The following is a 19,993-nucleotide window of genomic DNA, read 5'->3' as shown; positions in this document are numbered from 1 at the left end:
ACATCGACATTGCCCCAGACCGCATTTCCCTTTCAAACCTGAAGAAGAAACCAACTGAAAGTTTCAGGGAATATGCCATTAAATGGAGAGAGCAAGCAGCTAGAGTTAAGCCACCCATGGACGACCACGAGCTAATCATTGTCTTCCTTCAAGCGCAAGAGCCAGATTACTTTCAAAACATGATGTCCGCAGTTGGCAAATCCTTCTCGGAAGCAATCAAAATGGGAGAAATGGTAGAGAATGGTCTTAAGACAGGCAAAATTATAAGTCAAGTAGTTTTTAAAGCCACAACTCAGGCTGTCCGGGTTGAATCTGATAATTTTAGCGACACAAATGAGAAGGTTGAAGAAATCATGATGACATCAGAGTCGAGAAGAGGTCCAGGAGAACATCTCGAAGGTATGAGCAGCCTCTTCAAGTTTTCCATGACTCCCCTGAGCATTGCTATCCACCTCAGAACCCACAATACTTTGTCGCTCCACATCAGAATGTTGTCCAGCCACCAAAACACCCCAAAAGGCGAGCACGAGCATCATAAAATCTCCACCAGCTTCCACAAAATTTTCAGGTACCCTATAACCCACATCCAGGCCAGAGGTACAGAGGGGAACGAAAGTTGAAAGATAATTTTACACCAATAGGAGAGTCATATGCAAGCTTGTTTGAGAAATTAAAGCATTATGACATGATTGCACCTATTCCTCCAAATCATGTGGACTCACGTGCAAGAAACTTTGACCCTTCTAAAAGGTGTGAATACCATTCCAATGCCCAGGGGAATAATGTTGAAAGCTGTTGGGATTTGAAAAGAGAAATAGAAAGGATGATCCAGGAAAAACTGATTGTGATCCAAGACAGTGGCGCCCAGAATATCGTGCAAAATCCTTTACCTGCACATAATGATGCACACTTTGTGGGGATGGTGCATGGTGACAGGGAGTATGAGAATCCTCTCGGGAATTTGCTAACTGAAGTTAATGATTTTGAAATTGGAGAAGGCTCTGTTGATCCTGATAAGCAAATTTGTGGCTAAATGTCAAGCTTAGCAATTGAAAAGTCATTCCCTCCTCACCAGGAAGGAATCTTGGTAGTTTGTTTTGATGTTTTTTCTATTATCTGGGTTATTTCAGGGTTGTGATCCAGATTTTATTTGTTTTATTGAGTCAAACCCTTTTATCCCTCTATTCTGTTTCTGTGAGTCTTGTCTTTCTGTTCTGTTGCTATTTTCATTAGCCGGGTAACTTAGGGTTGTAACTCGGATTTTAAGTTGTTTGTCTTGTTGTTTACTCAATGAAATACAGTTTGTCCTTTTGTGTCATTCCATGCTTAGTTCTTTTCCCGCTAGTCTTAATGACAAGACATGCATGCGGAAATTTTGGCCAGATCTTAGGAACTGATTTAACTGGAATTTGATAACTAAAAAAAATACTTTTGAGGATTAATAAAGAGTTGGAATACTTCAGAACTAAGGTCGAGTAAAATTCACCTTCAAATTATTGTGAAGATCGGTCTTGAGGATGTTTAATCAATTGAGGTTTATTGGAAAGTTTGTCACCAAGGTATAAAGAAATGTCTTGTGATCACGACACCAAGAAGACAGACACGTTCATCAATGCCGTGATTGCGAAAGGATACTATGTTTAGCGTTCTCAAGGCTGGGAGGCCCTTTTTCTGCTACCCAAATACTTTATATCCTTTGTTACCCTTTTTGAGCCTGTATTATTTTTCTTTGACTACCCTTTTTTGGAATCAAGTTTAAAGTCAAAAAAAAAGAAAGAAAAAAAAATCCATGTCCCAAAAGTACAAACTGGGGCAATTCTTAGGAAGTTCAGAGAAAAAAATTGTCAAAGGTTCATGCCCTCAAAAATAGAAGTTGGGGCAAACAAAAAAAAAAGAAAAAAAGAAAAAAAAGAAAAGGAAAAAAAAGAGAAAAAAAAGAAAAAGGAAAAGAGAAACAGAAAGAAAGATGAAAAATAATTTAGGCCAGATGTTTGAACTATGTTAGACCTGATTCCTTTAAAATAAGGATACGTAGGCAGCCACACGGTTCAGTCCAACCAAATAAGAATTTAGAAGAAAAAAAATAGAAAAAATAGAAAAATCCAAAAATCCCCAGCATCTGAAACTGGGGCAAAGATTTTATTTCATTTTTGAAAGAGTCGATTCCAAGAGTTGTAAGTCTAAAACCCCTCATTTTGAGTTTATTTTGAGCCTTCATGCCGACCTTTCTTTCCAACCCTATCCAAAATCCTTCCAAATAAAGACCTCCCGATATGCCTTCAAGAATGCCAAGAGACGCATGCAATGAGCAACAGTTGTCACACGACATAGAACATCGTCGAGTTGCTCACAAAAAGAGAGAAAGAAAAAGAAAAAATGAGAGAGTCTTATTAGTGAAAACCCTCACGGGCACTGTAAGGCGACGGTAAGCAGAGATGAATAAATGAGAGAGACTTGTTGTTGAAAACCCTTCGGGCACTACTTGTCGAAAGTGAGTCACAAAGCTGATGCAAAGAATTGGCACGAACAAGCCCGACTTCAAAGCTCATAAGAATGGCAAAAGGGAAGATTGGATTAGTTTGATAGATCAAGCCGTTGAGTCCAAAATGCATGTCATGATCATTAAAGCTAGTTATTGAAAAAAGAAAAAAAAGAAAAGAAAAAAGAACTCTTCCTTCTATCCTTCCGACAGGGGCATTTCTTGTTAATACTCGTTTCTTTGCATCATTGTGTCCTTCACTCCGATTCGGTCCTTGTCAAAACAAGCAAGAAAAGATTTCAAAATCTGCTACCAGCTTTTCAATTGCATAAAGCAAATTTGGCCAGCACTAAGTTATTCTGTCAATATACCTTGTAGATTCATACAAAGGCTTCCCCAAAAAGACTCTTCTCAGCCTACTTGGTGCAAGGAAGATAACTGGTGATTCTCTCTGATAGACAAATTGCTCAAAAGCAGGAAGTCGTTCAAGATATCAGAAAATATCATCTAAGAAAAGATCTCCAGTTGGGTTAATGTTGATTGAGCCAGAAATACAATGGTACCGGGTGTGAAACAATTAGGGTTGATGCAGAGCAAAAGTCTCTTGAAGCCGACGCAAGTTGATCGAGCAAAAGCCAAGCTGCTCAAGACTCAAGGCCACAAACCGACCACCATTTTTAAAACTGACCAATTTTCTTTGTTTGAAACAGGAACAAAGCAGTGCAAGGAAAGAGGTTCCAAAAAAAAGAAGGGAAAAGAAAAAAAAAGAAAGAGAAAAATAGAAAAAAAGCAAAATAAAAAGAAGACAGAGAAAAGAAGAGAAGAGCTGACGAAGTTTCTCAAATTTTTGCTTTTATTTGTCTTGTTAATATGCATAAAATCATGCCATTGCTCTTTACATTTCCTCCTAGGGTAATATGTCCTAGTTTGATGGATTTTAATTCCAATAAAAATCTTAGTTTGATGAATCTTTCTCCTAAGATAGAAAACCTAGTCTGATGAATTTTCTCCAAGGATAAACGTCTTAGTCGGATGAATCTTTCTCCTAAGATACTAAAAAAAAGAAAGAGAAAAAGACCTAGTCTGATGAATTTTCTCCTAGGATTAACGTCTTAGTCAGATAAATTTTTCTCCTAAGATAAAAATCCTAGTCTGATGAATTTTCCCCTAGGATCACAATCTTAGTTTGATGAATTTTTCTCCTAAGATAGAAGACCTAGTCTGATGAACTTTCTCCTAGGATAGAAATCTTAGTCTGATGAATCTTTCTCCTAAGATATGAAAACCTAGTCTGATGAACTTTCTCCTAGGATCAAATTTTAGTCAGATGAATCTTTCTCCTAAGATAATAAATAGAAATCTTAGTCTGATGAATCTTTCTCCTAAGATAACAAAAAGAGACCTAGTCTGATGAATTTTCTCCTAGGATCACAATCTTAGTCTGATGAATTTTTCTCCTAAGATAGAAAACCTAGTCTGATGAACTTTCTCCTAGGATAAAATCTTAGTATGATGAATTTTTCTCCTAAGATAGAAAACCTAGTCTGATGAATTTTCTCCTAGGATCAAAATTTTAGTCTGATGAATTTTTCTCCTAAGATAGAAAACCTAGTCTGATGAATTTTCTCCTAGGATAAACGTCTTAGTCGGATGAATCTTTCTCCTAAGATACCAAAAAAAAGAAGAAAAGGGACCTAGTCTGATGAACTTTCTCCTAGGATCAAAATCTTAGTCTGATGAATCCTTCTCCTAAGATAGAAAACCTAGTCCGATGAATTTTCTCCTAGGATAATAATTTTAAAAGGAAAAAAAGAAGGAAGTCTCAATTTTTTTTTTTAAAAAAAGGGGTCAATTTTTAGTTTTCTTGAAATCAGGGGTCCCGCCTGGAGAATAGGGTCAGTCTTTACTTTAGTCAAGCTTAGTTTATAGTTTTCCTAGTCTAGAGTCCTATTTCGCGCAGGAAAGGGTGTTTCATCTGGGCCCGACCCTACTTGGTATAAATACATATGAAAACGCTATTTTGAGGACTTTTGATACATCTTAGACCTAGGGACACACTTTAGACATGGGGTAAGATACAGCACGCTTGGACGAGGCTTCTAACCAGTTTTTCTTCTCTTTTCTTCCTTTAATTTCATAGTTTATTAATTCTAGGGTTTTGAGTGCTACATGAACGTTGTAGTTTGAAGCTTGAATTGTTCTTATTATTTTATCATATTGGTTTATTTATTCAATCTTGCGCTTAATTATTTGATTGCTTGATCACCAATTGAATACTATCTACGAATCTAGGATTGAACTCGGGAGAGGGAATTCTAGATTGCATATAAGATTGAGTAGAGCAAGATCTTAACTCTAAGGGGGAGCGGATTTGCGGTTAGCAGTTAGGATAGGAATATACCTAGTCGCCTTGCTTAGTTACTATACAGGAATTATTAATGCGTTCTTGTTAATTCTAATTCCATAGGAATATAGGCGTTAGATTAGCTTGAATGGATGAGTTGTACTTCGGGAGAAGGCTACGAGCAATATTAACCCTGTCAATCAATAAATTAGATAAATGAATTAGACGATTTAAGTAAAAAACTCAGCGGGATTGTTAGCTAACCTATAGCTCTAGAATATCCACTCACATTGAATTTGTCGTTAAGCTTGTCGTTATTTTCTTTAATCTCCTTGTTTGCTACTTTAGATTAATTTTAGTAAAATATTCATACTTTAGGATTCGCTTGAATAGATTAATTGTTTGGTTTAATTTAGTTGATAGTTAATCACAAATCCTTATGGGTACGATATCTGGACTTACAATCCTATATTACTTGTCGACCACGTATACTTGCGTGTGCTTTTGAGAGCAACACCCGATCTCCTATATTTGCGGACCGATAAAAATAGAATCAAACCTTTGATTCCAAGTGACGATTATTTCGTAAATAAAATAATCTCGACTTAAATTTGTTATTTTAGTTGAAAAAATCATTTAATCAATAATATAATATTTTTGCGAGATAAAAGGGGATGTGACACCTCTTAGTATATATCTATGCTAAAGATAATGATATACCTACTACTTTCAAATTCTGAATTCGCTTCTCCAAGCATTACAACAATTGTATTTGGACCCTCTCAGGAGGAATTTCCTAAATTACCCTTCCAACAAATGCAATGGATACCAAAACAAGTGCGATTATTGAATCAATTACTATCTACTTATTTACTTAACTTAAATAGTAATCAAAGGGGAATCAATCTTTTTTTCTAATGAAAAACGAGCTTCATAAAGTTGGGGCTACGGCATTGAAGTTATCACCACAGTATCTTTAGCCACTGAGCTAAAAGCTTCTATTGGAGATCCCAGGTCCTCACAGGGAATACTATACAAATCTTAAAAGTCTTATTCTTCAATTTTAAGTAATGTTTGCACAGAACATGTGCTACAAGATAGGCCAATGGACTCACTTTAGTGAAATATCTAATATTCTACCTAGATGAAGAGTGACTAACTAAAAAAATTAATTGTCGCAAATACAAGACTACAGGACATGGCCCATATCTCATGTTGCCTGATAAATCCAAGACCAAAACCCAGAATATCTTGTCCAGCTCTAAGAACCAAGTATTTTTGTCTTTGAATGAATTTTAGGGGTAAAAGAAAAATATTAAATGATTTTCAAGATGAAATAAAAGTTGAAAAATGATACGACTATTATTTAGAGCCATATAGTTTCCACAGTATTTCTTTCATTGAAATGCAGACCAAAAAGTTCTTTTTTTTCTTCTTCTTCTTTCTGGCAGCCTTTGATGTGAAAAATATACTTCAATTTTTATCCGTTATTAGTATTATTATGGTTCGAACGTAAAGATATGTAACCATGATGCGAAAAATGAAGACAAATACAAGTTGCAAGGGGACATAATTATTCTGTCCTTATTCATTTCTCTGCATAACCAAAACGTACAGTAAATAGCATGTTTCAAGTCTTATTTCGACATGCATTTAGCCCTTTCACAATCAATTTGAGCTTCAACTAGATTCAGAGGAGGAGTTTGGTTTAGAAAAGTTTACTGGGCAAACAGGCCGAAAACAAACGTTTTGATTGTATATAAATAGTTGAATTTTCCCTAACATAAAGGAGGATTTAAGTATACTAAGTAAGCAAAGTTAGGGGGTTAAAAAATTAAGGGTAAATTTCACGAATGATCATATAATTATGACTTTTTTTTTCTTCATAAAAGTCATAAGTATAATATTGTTTTCTCACACAAAAATTATTGTGACCGGAAAACACAATTTTCTGGTAGTATTTTCTTATTCAAATTTTTTATTTTTTTTTATTTTCAGTCTAATAAATAGTAATCCAATTAAAATAGAAGAAATATATATTTTCAGCATATGGTCGATAAAATATATATTTATATGTATGTGTGTATTATATACATATAATATACCTATTTATATATTTTGTTTTTAGTGAATGTAATTAGTTTCGGCCGATCGATCACCATTATATTTTTCCTTTAAAATAGGAATGACCCAATCCTACTTGAACCAATACCCATATATATAAATTAAAATAATATTAAAAGTAAAATCTTTCCTCCGCAAAAAAACTTAATTTCAAATGCATGAGATTCTCATTTAAAAAAAGTATAGTTAGAGAGCGCTTAAAACAAAAAGTGATATTAATTTGAATGGAAATTTTGAAAAGAAAAATAAAAGATAGGCGTATCATGTTTTGAAAGGTTCACTTTTAGTATTAGTTTAATTTTATATGTGGCTATTAGGTTGGGTGGATCAGGTCCGATTGGCTCATTCCTATTTCAATTAGATTATTATTTATTAGATTGAAAATAAAAAATAAAAAATCGTGGAATAAGAAAATACTGTAGAAAAGATGTATTTCTGGTCACTACAATTTTTGTGTGATTTAGTAAAAGTTTTTATGATTTTTGTATGGGAAAACATAATTATATGACTTTGGTGAAAAAAATAATAGTTATATGACCATTCATAAAATTTACCCAAAAATCCATTTTGTAACAAATTCTAGATGTGACATTAGAGTTTTTTTTTTCAATTCCTCTTTTATGAATTTTTGGTTCCGCTACTAACTAGATGTGCGTAGAATTTTAAGTATTGGTCAATTTTCGAGTCTAGCTACAGGAACCCCATAAAATTTTAATGATGCAAAACAACTTTTGGCACAATGATGAGTAACTGCTGCTAATTTGGTTAAGTGTACAGTCCTCCATTCTCCTTCTTTGGCCCGAGTGATCATAAGAGAGACTTTTAACTTTTCTCTTTGTCGTTATGAATAATTCTTGATTGAGAAAACACTGTTGGACAAAGTTCCATTGTTAGACAAGAAAATTGTTTGAAAATTATGAAAGACCTGTTATTTTTTTAGTAGGAGTCGTAAGACTAGTATACATTATTGATTAGGTTTTTCATCGTGTTGTCGTTGCTTCTTCCCTTTTTGTCTATCTTGACAACGAAATCTGCATGCATGTCAATCCAACATTTTCTAACAGTACTTTCTAACTCCTTGTTATCAGATATTTCCTCCGTTTCGTTTAACACAATCTATATTATATTAAAAGTAGGGTAGTGAAGCATGAAGTTAAGCCAAGTAACAAGCTAAAATAAAGCTACTTGGTAATTTTAAGACAACAATAATAATTAAAATTATAAATGAAAACATAATTGGAAATACTTGTCTAAGATATATATATATATATATATCTATATATCTAAAATTTTAAGACAACAACAATAATATATATATATATATATATATATATATATAGAATAGATTTGTCTAAGATCTATTTAGATTATGTATAAGATTCATTCAAGTACTTCCATTAATTATGTTTGTATCTATTTTTATCTACATCTATATCTATATCTATATTTATATCTATATATTGATTCACTCATAGATTTTCTTCTATATTAACTAGAATTATGGAGGTAAAAAATTAATTTAAAAACTATAAAACAAAAAAAGAAAAAATATAGAAAGACGTAAATTGAGATAACCTATGCCTATTTATACTTTGGAGTAAGTTAAAATATAAAATAAAACTAAAATTTACTTAAGATATTAAAGATTTATTGACTTTAAAATTTTACAAAATTCAAGCAGCAAAATCAGATCTTACATAAAGTATACAAATTATTTATAAGGTAAGAAAAAAAATTAAATAATGAGCAAAAAATATTTCAATAACAAAAATAATAAAGTCATATTAATATTGATAAATCGAGCAAACGAATATTTTATATGTAAATATTAATACAATATTTAGATATAATGTGTTCAAATAATTAAAAAAATATTTTTTATGATTAATATTTGAATTGACTACAGTTAGTTTAAGTTTGAAAGCATAACATAGTTTTTTGAAAATGCAATCTAATTTAAAAATGAAATGATAAGAATTATTTGTATTTGAGATGAGAAAGTTTTTAAATTTTTATCTATCTTATATTAGAATGAGTGTGGTAGAAATAGATATTAAATTCAAACAAGCTAATGAAAAGTCACATAATAATGTAAAAATATTAGGTATTGAATAATATAAAAGCAAAAATAAAGAATAAATAGAGAAAATATAAAAATTCGATTTTTTTATCATAGAGAAAAAATGGTAAAACTTATTTAAATTTGAGATGAGAATTCTTTTTAAATTATGATAAGAAAGATCATAATATGGATAAGTCAACGTAACTCAAGTCTAATAGATAAAATAAAAAACTAAAAATATTGAATAATAAAAATAAATTAGAGATATGTAAGGATATTTATAAATCATAAGTTTAGAAAATAAAACAAAGTAAATATACAATACCTAAAAATATTATTAAAATTTTAAATAATTTAAAATTTTCTAGCAATATTTTATTAAAAAATAAATAATTATTTTATGATTAATGATATTATATATTTATTTATAGTATATTTAAGAATAGTAGTTGATAATGATATTAAATAAAGTTACAAATTAATGAAAGTTCACATAAAACGTAATAAGACTATGTATTAGATTAAAAAATAGCAAAACTAAAGAAATTATTAGAAATTTACTATTAGAAATGAAAGGGAAAGGCTTTTTGAATTTGAGATTAGAAAGTTCTTAAAATTATGATGAGAATGCTCAAACTATGGATAATACCACGAAATTGAAGTCTTATTTATGAAAATTAAAAAGATGATAAAAAATAAAAGTTTCAAAATACAAAATAAATTTTTAATATAGGTAATTTCACTAATGAAAATTAAAAGTTAAATTTGTATTTGAAAACTAAATGGAAAGAAACTTTACGTAAAGAAATAAAATGACACTGAAAATATTACTACACTATTTAGATATAATGTGTCAAACAATTAAGAAAATATTTTTTTTATGATTAATATCTGAATGAACTGCAATTAGTTTAAGTTTGAAAGTATAGCATAATTTTTTCAAAAATGCTGTACAATTTAGAAAATAGAATGGTAAGAATTATTTGAATTTAAGATGAAATTTTTTTTATTCATAATTTTTTTATTTTTGAAAATATTAGGTAAAAAAAATAAAATGAAAGTAAAACTATTACCACAATATTTACATATAATGTGTTCAAACAATAAAAAACTATTTTTCTATGATTAAAATAAAATTTTAAAAATAAAAAATAAATTTCTAATATAGGTAATTTTACTAATGAAAATTAAAAATTGAATTTGTATAAAAAAGAAAGAAAATTTAACTACATCTAATATAGAAATAATTATAAGAAAACTCAATACATTTGGAACATAATAATCAAAGAACTTATGTTTTAATATTTTGGACTAATTCAAAGTTACAGTTTAAAATAAAATGTGATATTATTATGGTTATAGTAAAATATTAATATAAAAACTAATTAAAATTTATAGTAGGGAAGAGAATGTATAAAAGAATACCGGTAGTGTGAGGATACTTATACTTTAAATTAATTTAAAAATAAATAAATTAAATAATTAAATTATATTTAAAAATATTATTAATAGATTTAAATGACTAAATAAATTCGAATAAGAGGATAAAAGCATATAAATATATTAAATTTCACGAATAAAAAATTTATATTTATTTAAAGACTAATAAAAGTATAATAAGTAAGACATTAACAACAACAACAACAACAACAACAACAACAACAACAACCCAGTATAATCCCACAAGTGGGGTCTGGGGAGAGTAATATGTACGCAGACCTTACCCCTACCCCGAAGGGTAGAGAGACTGTTTCCAGGAGACCCTCGGCAAGACATTAAGCAAGACATTAAGTTAATCAAAAATTTAACTACATCTAAAACAAAAATAATTATAAGAAAATTCAATACATTTGGAACATAATAATCAAAGAACTTATGTATTAATATTTGGACTAATTCAAAGTTAAAATTTAAAATAAAATGTGATATTATTATGGTTATAGTAAAATATTAATTAAAATTTATAGTAGGAAAGAGAATGTGTAAAAGAATACCGGTAGTGTGAGGATACTTATACTTTAAATTAATTTAAAAATAAATAAATTAAATAATTAAATTATATTTAAAAATATTATTAATAGATTTAAATGACTAAATAAATTCGAATAAGAGGATAAAAGCATATAAATATATTAAATTTCACGAATAAAAAATTTATATTTATTTAAAGACTAATAAAAGTATAATAAGTAAGACATTAACAACAACAACAACAACAACAACAACCCAGTATAATCCCACAAGTGGGGTCTGGGGAGAGTAATATGTACGCAGATCTTACCCATACCCCGAAGGGTAGAGAGACTGTTTCCAGGAGACCCTCGGCAAGACATTAAGCAAGACATTAAGTTAATCAAAAATTTAACTACATCTAAAACAAAAATAATTATAAGAAAATTCAATACATTTGGAACATAATAATCAAAGAACTTATGTATTAATATTTGGACTAATTCAAAGTTAAAATTTAAAATAAAATGTGATATTATTATGGTTATAGTAAAATATTAATTAAAATTTATAGTAGGAAAGAGAATGTGTAAAAGAATACCGGTAGTGTGAGGATACTTATACTTTAAATTAATTTAAAAATAAATAAATTAAATAATTAAATTATATTTAAAAATATTATTAATAGATTTAAATGACTAAATAAATTCGAATAAGAGGATAAAAGCATATAAATATATTAAATTTCACGAATAAAAAATTTATATTTATTTAAAGACTAATAAAAGGATAATAAGTAAGACATTAACAACAACAACAACAACAACAACAACAACAACAACAACAACAACAACCCAGTATAATCCCACAAGTGGGGTCTGGGGAGAGTAATATGTACGCAGATCTTACCCATACCCCGAAGGGTAGAGAGACTGTTTCCAGGAGACCCTCGGCAAGACATTAAGCAAGACATTAAGTTAATCAAAAATTTAACTACATCTAAAACAAAAATAATTATAAGAAAATTCAATACATTTGGAACATAATAATCAAAGAACTTATGTATTAATATTTGGACTAATTCAAAGTTAAAATTTAAAATAAAATGTGATATTATTATGGTTATAGTAAAATATTAATTAAAATTTATAGTAGGAAAGAGAATGTGTAAAAGAATACCGGTAGTGTGAGGATACTTATACTTTAAATTAATTTAAAAATAAATAAATTTAATAATTAAATTATATTTAAAAATATTACTAATAGCTTTAAATGAATAATAAATTCGAATAAGAGGATAAAAGCATATAAATATATTAAATTTCAAGAATAAAATATATTTATTAAAGACTATTAAAAGGATAATAATCAAGACATTAATTTAATTATTAAGCTTATAAAAGATTATATAATAGTTTAAGAATGTTAAATAATAAATAATACAATAACAATAAGAAAAGAACAAAAAGAAAAAGGAATTTGCGTAAAAATGATGTGATGAATAAGACATATTTGACTTTCAGAAAAAATAAAGTGATAGTAAGAATTTTGTTAAAATAATATAATCTAATGTGCTCAAACAAGACAGATCACAACATGACATGTTTAGTATTCTTTAATATTGACAGCGAAACGAAATGCAAGTACTAAAATCAAGGGGTTAAGTTGCTGCAGATATAGAAAAAATACATTGTCTATACGAAATTTGAACAATAATTTCATATCTTGCTTCTTTATTAATATCTAATGTTATATAATTTTTATCTAAGAGGTTTATTGATAATAGGCTATATAGTTGTTATTTACACCATAATTGTCCATGCTTTGTTGTTGTTTTATAATGTAAGTTGCCAATAAAATGCTTCAATTAATGCTATTTGGTTTCGCAGGGAATATAAGATATGAGGAGGCAACATGAAGTGTTTAGAGGCAATAACGAGAAGAAAACATCCACTCAAGAAGTACCCAAACACAAAAGAGCAAAAAGAGAAGGAACGCGGAGATAAAAAGGCCCAGCATACTCGCCACAGTTGCCAACGCGGTCCGTGCCGCGGTTGGAGTCAGTGTTCTCCTCGGTCAGACCAGAAATTTAAGGGGCCAAAGTGTCAATTCGGGAATTTTTTTGTAAAACCCTTATAAGATGTAGGAAACTCGCCCAAGAAAGAGGAGGCTTATTTTGAGATTACTTTTGCAAGAAGAACAAGTGTGAAAGATCACCCAAAACATCATAGTTCTTATTTTCTTCTATTTTTCTTGCAATTTTCCATTATGAATATTTTCGTAGTTTATTCTTATGTTGTCATGAGTAGCTAAATACTTTAATCTAAGGTTTTGGTGAAACTCATTGGGGATGACTTGGTTGTTATATTAATATAGATTGAATTGGTTGTTAATCTCTGTTTGTTCATCTACGTTTTGATTGTGGTTAGTTGAAAGGGCCCTCAATTATCCGTTCCTATTTATTATGTATCTTCTTGAGAGAGAGTGCATATTTATGTAGTTTTTTGAACAACATCACTCCCGGAGTATAGACGAGAGTCATAACCGAGGGTTTAGAGATTGGATTAGAGATAACGATACCTCGGGTGCAATCTAAAAGAACGGTAATGTGAATCTAGCTAGCATAGCTTGAGAGAGTGCGTCTAGTAAATTATCATAATTGCTTGAGAGAGATTTATGATAGCTAGAGAGTTCTTGATTGATAGAGACAACTAAGGCATCGCTATAAGAAACGTACAACCAAGGAAATCACCAATGGGGGAAACCATTACCTTAGACCTTATTCCAACTGTTTACATATCAAGCATAGTTAATTTTCAGCTGTTAATTATTTTCAGACTTTAGTTGTTAGAAATATCATCAATTGTGAATTACAAGTTTGGGGAAATTGATTCTGTGAATTTAGTAAATCCGTCAAAAGTAATTGATAGGTTAATTCTCTGTGGTTCTACTCTGGGCAGAATTACTTAGATTATATTTGCTACGTCCGTGTGTGTTTTTGTATAAGGCATAATTTGGCGTTATCAAATTTTGGCGCCGTTGCTCGGGAATTAACGGTGTTATCAATTACAATTGAGAGAAGTACAAAAATTCTAAGTGTAGTCAGTTTTCTTTATACCCAATCTTTTCATTGAAATTCTAACGTTTGAACTCTTGTGGAAAGCAGGTGTATGCCTAGAAATTCTTCGAGGACTGGAGAACTGCTAGAAGGACTCTCAGACCCCGAGAAAACATTCAGGGCATTAAATCGTGCCAACAAAATACTTCGACAATCTCAACAATCACACCAACTCGAATTTGACATGGGTGACGTAGATAACGTCAACGGAAACGTCAGGAATGAACCAGCTGACTTAAATGTCAGAAGGGTGGCACCTCTTGTGCCCGAAGCTGCACTTTATGACTGGGTACAGCCCACAACTGATAATCTGGCCACTGCCATAGTTGTGCCCACAATTCAAGCGGAGACATTCCAGATCACCAACAACATGTTGCATCTGCTGCAGAATAAAGGACTGTTCTCCGGGTCACACATTGAAGACTCGCAACAACACTTGAAGAATTTTCTGTCAATTTGTATGACCCAAAGGCAGCCAAATGCAACTCCAGAAGCTATCAAGCTGCTACTGTTTCCATTCTCGGTAACCGGGGAAGCTCAGACTTGGCTAAATTCGCTCCCTATCAACTCTATTACCACCTGGGAGGAATTAGTCAAGCAGTTCCTGAACAAGTTCTATCCGCCTAACAAGACTGCAAAACAGATTGATGACATATTGCAGTATAGGCAGCATCCCTCTGAGTCCTTGCAAGAAACTTGGGAAAGATTTAAAGGGATGTTAGTGAAGTGTCCTCACCATGGCATTCCAGATCAGATGCTCGGCCAGAGATTCTACATGGGGCTAGCTGACAATTTGAAAGCAAATGTGGATGTGTCAGTTGGAGGTGCATTTTTAAGTAAAACATTCACTGAGTGCAAAATCCTTCTCGATAAGATGTCACAAAATTTGGGGTGGATGACTAGAGGTACAACACTGGCACCCATAGTACATTCAGTTACTCTTGACCCAAATAATTTGCATGAAGAGAACATGGCCACACTCATGACCCAGATGAGCATATTGGCAAAGAAGATTGATGAGATGGGTACAAAACAAGTGCACATTGTTGATACAACAAATGGGGGACTGTGTACACCTTGTATTAATCAGTCTTATGTGTGTTCATGGAGTGGAGAAGGTGAAAATCAAAGGGCAAGGGAAGATATGAATTATGTCAACAACAATGGGGGTCAGAGGCAAGGAGCACAGCAGTGGAGACCGCAGCAAAATCAGCAGTACAAGCCTAATATGCAGCAGCCTGGGGGTATGCACCCTCAAAACCAATTGGTGCCCGTACCATATCAGAAATCACAGGGCTATCCACAGCAAAATCAGCAACAATTGACATACCAACCACCCCCTCAGCAGCAAGATAACAACATGGTAGAAATCAGGGGTATGCTTCAGCAACTCATTGGGACAAATAATAAAGTGTAGGAAAAATTGGCAGTGCATGATTCAGCCATAAAGAATATTGAAACGCAGCTGGGTCAGCTGTCCATGGCTTTGAACAACCGTCCTCAGGGAACTTTGCCTGCAGACACAAACATAAACCCCAAGGACCAAAACCCGAATCAGCTGATGGCAGTAAGTCTCCGGAATGGGAGAGATTTAGACAGAGAGCAGGAAATTGCACAAGCCAGCAAGGACACTACATCAGCCACTCCAGTTCAATTAGAGGTAGAAGAACCAACAAAACTTACTGAAGTGGTGGTTGAGCAGAGTCAGGAGGAAAAAAAGCAAAGAAAAGATGAATGAGCAAGTTGCAGAACAGGTGGCACCTCTTGTGCCAGAAAATTCTAACAGAGAGAAGCCAGCAAGCAATGCACAAAGGGTGATACCTGCACCCTTCCCTGAGAGACTGGTCAAACAAAAGAAGGAAGACCAATATAAGAAGTTCATGGAGATTCTGCGTCAAATTCAGTTGAATATTCCTTTGATGGATGCCTTGAGGGAGATGCCCGGTTATGCTAAGATGATGAAAGATCTAATGTCACGGAATTTTGATTTTCAGGATTTATCCACTGTAACTTTGACACAGACCTGTAGTGCAGTGGTGGCAAAACCGATGGCTCAAAATATGTCGGACCCAGGTAGCTTCACTATTCCATGCACAATTAGAAGTTATGCCTTTGCAAAGGTGTTGTGTGATTTGGAAGTCAGCATAAATCTGATGTCTCTGGCTGTGTACACCAAACTGGGCATTGGTAGATCTAGGCCAACTTCGATGCTGCTACAGCTGGCTGACCGCACAGTGAAGAGGCCCACTGGTATTCTTGATGATGTGTTGGTACAAGTAGGGAAATTCGTTTTCCCTGCAGACTTTGTTATCTTGGATTGTCAGGTGGATGAGGAGATACCCCTTATTTTAGGGAGACCATTTTTAGCCACGGGGAGAGCACTGATCGACTGTGAAACTGGGGAATTAAAAATGAGATTGAACGATGAAGAAGTTATATTCAATGTTCAGCAATCTATGAGGAGACCCAGTGAATATGCTAATTGCTCTCTAGTGGAAGCAGTGGATGTAATCATGCAAGAAGATGATATGACCCTAATTGTAAAAGATCAATTGGAGGCATGTCTGACGAATTTAGAAGAAATGTATGGTGAAGGGTTAACTGAATGGGTCATGGCACTGGAAGGCCGAGGATTTTGGTCAAGGGAACCTCAGTTCGAGTCCCTTGAGCTAGAAAAAAGGGCCACTCCTCCAGCAAAGCCATCAATAGAGGAACCACCCAAGTTGGAACTGAAGCCACTCCCAGATCACCTCAGGTATGTGTTCTTAGGCCCTGATTCGACCTTGCCTGTTATCATATCATCCGGTTTGTTAGATGTGCAGGTAGAACGGCTCGTACAGGTACTGTAGGAAAACAAGACTACCATTGGCTGGACTATGGCAGACATAAAGGGTATCAACCTAGCCTTCTGTATGCATAAGATTCTCCTGGAAGAGGGGCACAAACCTCTAGGAAACACCAGCGAAGGCTGAACCCAAACATGAAAGAGGTTGTAAAGAAAGAAGTAATCAAATAGTTAGATGCGAGAATCATCTTCCCCATCTCTGATAGTAATTGAGTCAGCCCTGTTTGATGTGTGCCGAAAAAGGGGGAATGACTGTTGTAAAAAATGAGAACAATGAGTTGATCTCAACTCGTACAGTCACAGGGTGGCGTATCTGCATGGATTACAGGAAATTGAACAAAGCCACCCGGAAGGACCATTTCCCCTTACCTTTCATTGACCAAATGTTGGATAGGCTGGCTGGGCGATCGCACTTCTGTTTCTTGGATGGATATTCGGGGTACAATCAGATATCAATAGCCCCCGAAGATAGAGAGAAAACGTCCTTCACCTGTCCGTATGGCATCTTTGCCTTTCGGAGAATGCCTTTTGGGATTTGCAATGCACCCGCGACTTTTCAACGGTGCATGTTAGCCATCTTCACAGACATGGTGGAGGATATTATGGAGGTCTTTATGGATGATTTCTCTGGGTGGGAGATTCATTCGAAGACTGTCTTTACAACTTAAGGAGAGTGCTTAAAAGATGTATGGAGACAAACTTAGTGCTAAACTGGGAGAAGTGCCATTTTATGGTACAAGAAGGTATAGTCCTGGGGCATCGAGTGTCCAGTAAAGGAATTGAGGTCGACCATGCTAAGGTTGATGTGATTGAGAAGTTACCAACGCCCACTTCAGTCAAGGCAGTGAGAAATTTTCTTGGACACGCTGGGTTCTACCAGCATTTCATAAAAGCTTTTTCCAAAATTGCTAACCCATTATGCAAACTCCTTGAAAAGGATCAGCCTTTTGTGTTTTCTAATGATTGCAGGTTGGCATTTGAGGAACTGAAGAAGAGATTGATCACTGCACCCATCATTGTTGCACCCAACTGGGAGCAACCATTTGAGCTCATATGTGATGCCAGCGACTATGCTATAGGAGCAGTCTTGGGGCTGCGAAAAGATAAGCCGATGCACCCGATTTACTACGCAAGCAGAACGCTAAGCGGTGCACAACTCAATTACACAGTGACGGAGAAGGAGATGTTGGTGGTGGTGATTGCGTTTGATAAGTTCCGATCATATCTGATTGGTTCCAAGGTAATTGTATACACTGACCATGCAGCACTTAAGTACCTAATTGAGAAAAAGGAGTCTAAGTCGCGCTTGATTCGTTGGGTGCTACTGTTGCAAGAATTCGACCTCGAAATTTGTGACCTTAAGGGCATAAAAAATCAAGTCGCTAATCATCTATCGCGACTTGAAGGAGCTGAAAAATCAGTCGAGGTCGAAGAGATCCTGGAAACCTTTCCAGACGAGCAGCTGCTCACAGCCAGTCTTGAGGATGCGCCATGGTATGCAGATTTTGCAAACTACTTGGCCTGCGGTATTGTTCCCTATGACCTTTCATCTGTCCAAAAGAAAAAGTTTTATCATGATTGTCGTATGTATTATTGGGACGAGCCTTATTTGTTTAGAATCTGTGTTCATAATATGATCCGGAGGTGTGTCCCCGAGATAGAACAATCTTCTATTTTGCAGGCTTGTCACGCATCAGCATATGGAGGACATTTGGGATGAGCCAGGACAACTGCGAAAGTGCTAAAGGACGGGTTCTTTTGGCCAACATTGTTTAGAGATGCACACCTATGGGTGAAGGACTGCAACGAATGTCAGTGAACCGGGAACATTTCCCATCGCCATGAGATGCCCATGAACCTGATTCAAGAGGTAGAGGTGTTTGATGTTTGGGGGATTGACTTCATGGGCCCATTCGTCAGCTCATTTGGCAATAAATACATACTTGTTGCTGTGGATTACGTGTCTAAATGGGTGGAAGCTGCAGCGTTGCCCACTAATGATGCAAGAGTGGTGATAGGTTTTGTGAAAAAGAATATATTCACCCGATTTGGGATACCAAGAGCGATCATTAGTGATGGAGACACTTACTTCTGTAACAGAGCCTTCGAGAAATTGCTTGCAAAGTATGATGTACGCCACAAGGTGGCTACCCCTTACCATCCGCAAACCAGTGGGCAGGTTGAAGTGTCCAACAGGGAGATAAAAAGTGTACTAACCAAGACGGTGAATGCCACACGAACTGATTGGGCAAAGAAGCTTGATGACGCACTCTGGGCCTATAGGACTGCGTTCAAAACACCAATAGGTATGTCACCATACAAGTTGGTATTTGGGAAGGCCTGTCACCTGCCTGTGGAAATAGAACATCGAGCTTGGTGGGCACTGAAACAATTGATCATGGATCCCGAAGCAACTGGACAAAATCGACTAACAGAGTTGCATGAGTTGGAAGAATTTAGATATCAAGCCTTTGAAAGCATGAGGCTCTACAAGGAAAGAATGAAGAAGATGCATGATAAGCACAATGTGGACAGAAATTTCAAACCCGGTGACAAGGTATTATTGTATAAATCAAGGCTGAGATTGTTTCCGGGTAAGTTAAAGTCCCGATGGTCAGGACCATTTAGAGTGGTGCAAATATTCGCAAGTGGAGCTGTTGAGATTGAGTCAGAAGATGGGACAAACAAGTTCTTAGTAAATGGGCAAAGGTTGAAACATTACCTTGGAATAGCTGAAGAAAAAGGGAATACAGTGGTGATCAGATTGAAAGAACCCAATACGCGAATGGGGAGTGAAGGCTCAACCACTTGCGTCGTGCCGCGACGTTAAATCAGGCGCTGTGTGGGAGGCAACCCACGAATGTGTTGTAAGTGTAGTATGTAACTTTGTGTTTAGAAAAAAAAAACAAAAAGTTGCCAGCCGCGACCGCGGCCATGACTGCGGGAGACACTACCTGGCGACGTAAAGTCGCCGCGGCTGCGGCGTCGACCGCGGTGCTAACCGCGGAAATCACTGAAGCATTGCAGTTCCTCCGCGACCGCGGCGCGGACCACTGTGTCGACCGCGGGAG

At 34.3% G+C, this 19,993-nt stretch overlaps 2 protein-coding genes across 2 annotated transcripts; both read left to right on the top strand.

Moving 5' to 3' along the window:
- The first annotated feature begins 1,033 nt into the window (after nucleotides 1-1,033).
- On the top strand, nucleotides 1,034-15,815 carry LOC138870584 (uncharacterized). Its single transcript, XM_070148405.1, has 4 exons — nucleotides 1,034-1,087; nucleotides 1,131-1,237; nucleotides 14,126-15,453; nucleotides 15,508-15,815. Exons 1-4 carry the CDS (start codon nucleotides 1,034-1,036, stop codon nucleotides 15,813-15,815), a joined length of 1,797 nt encoding a protein of 598 aa, XP_070004506.1.
- A 142-nt stretch (nucleotides 15,816-15,957) lies between these two features.
- LOC138870583 (uncharacterized) lies at nucleotides 15,958-18,698 on the top strand. The gene is made up of 3 exons (XM_070148404.1): nucleotides 15,958-16,832; nucleotides 17,892-18,505; nucleotides 18,604-18,698. Exons 1-3 carry the CDS (start codon nucleotides 15,958-15,960, stop codon nucleotides 18,696-18,698), a joined length of 1,584 nt encoding a protein of 527 aa, XP_070004505.1.
- The last annotated feature ends 1,295 nt before the right edge of the window (nucleotides 18,699-19,993 follow it).

The sequence above is a fragment of the Nicotiana sylvestris genome, chromosome 6 (assembly GCF_000393655.2).
Source record: "Nicotiana sylvestris chromosome 6, ASM39365v2, whole genome shotgun sequence".
Lineage (NCBI taxonomy): Eukaryota > Viridiplantae > Streptophyta > Magnoliopsida > Solanales > Solanaceae > Nicotiana > Nicotiana sylvestris.
Note: the sequence above shows the minus strand (reverse complement) of the source record. Positions and strands in the feature narration are given on the sequence as shown.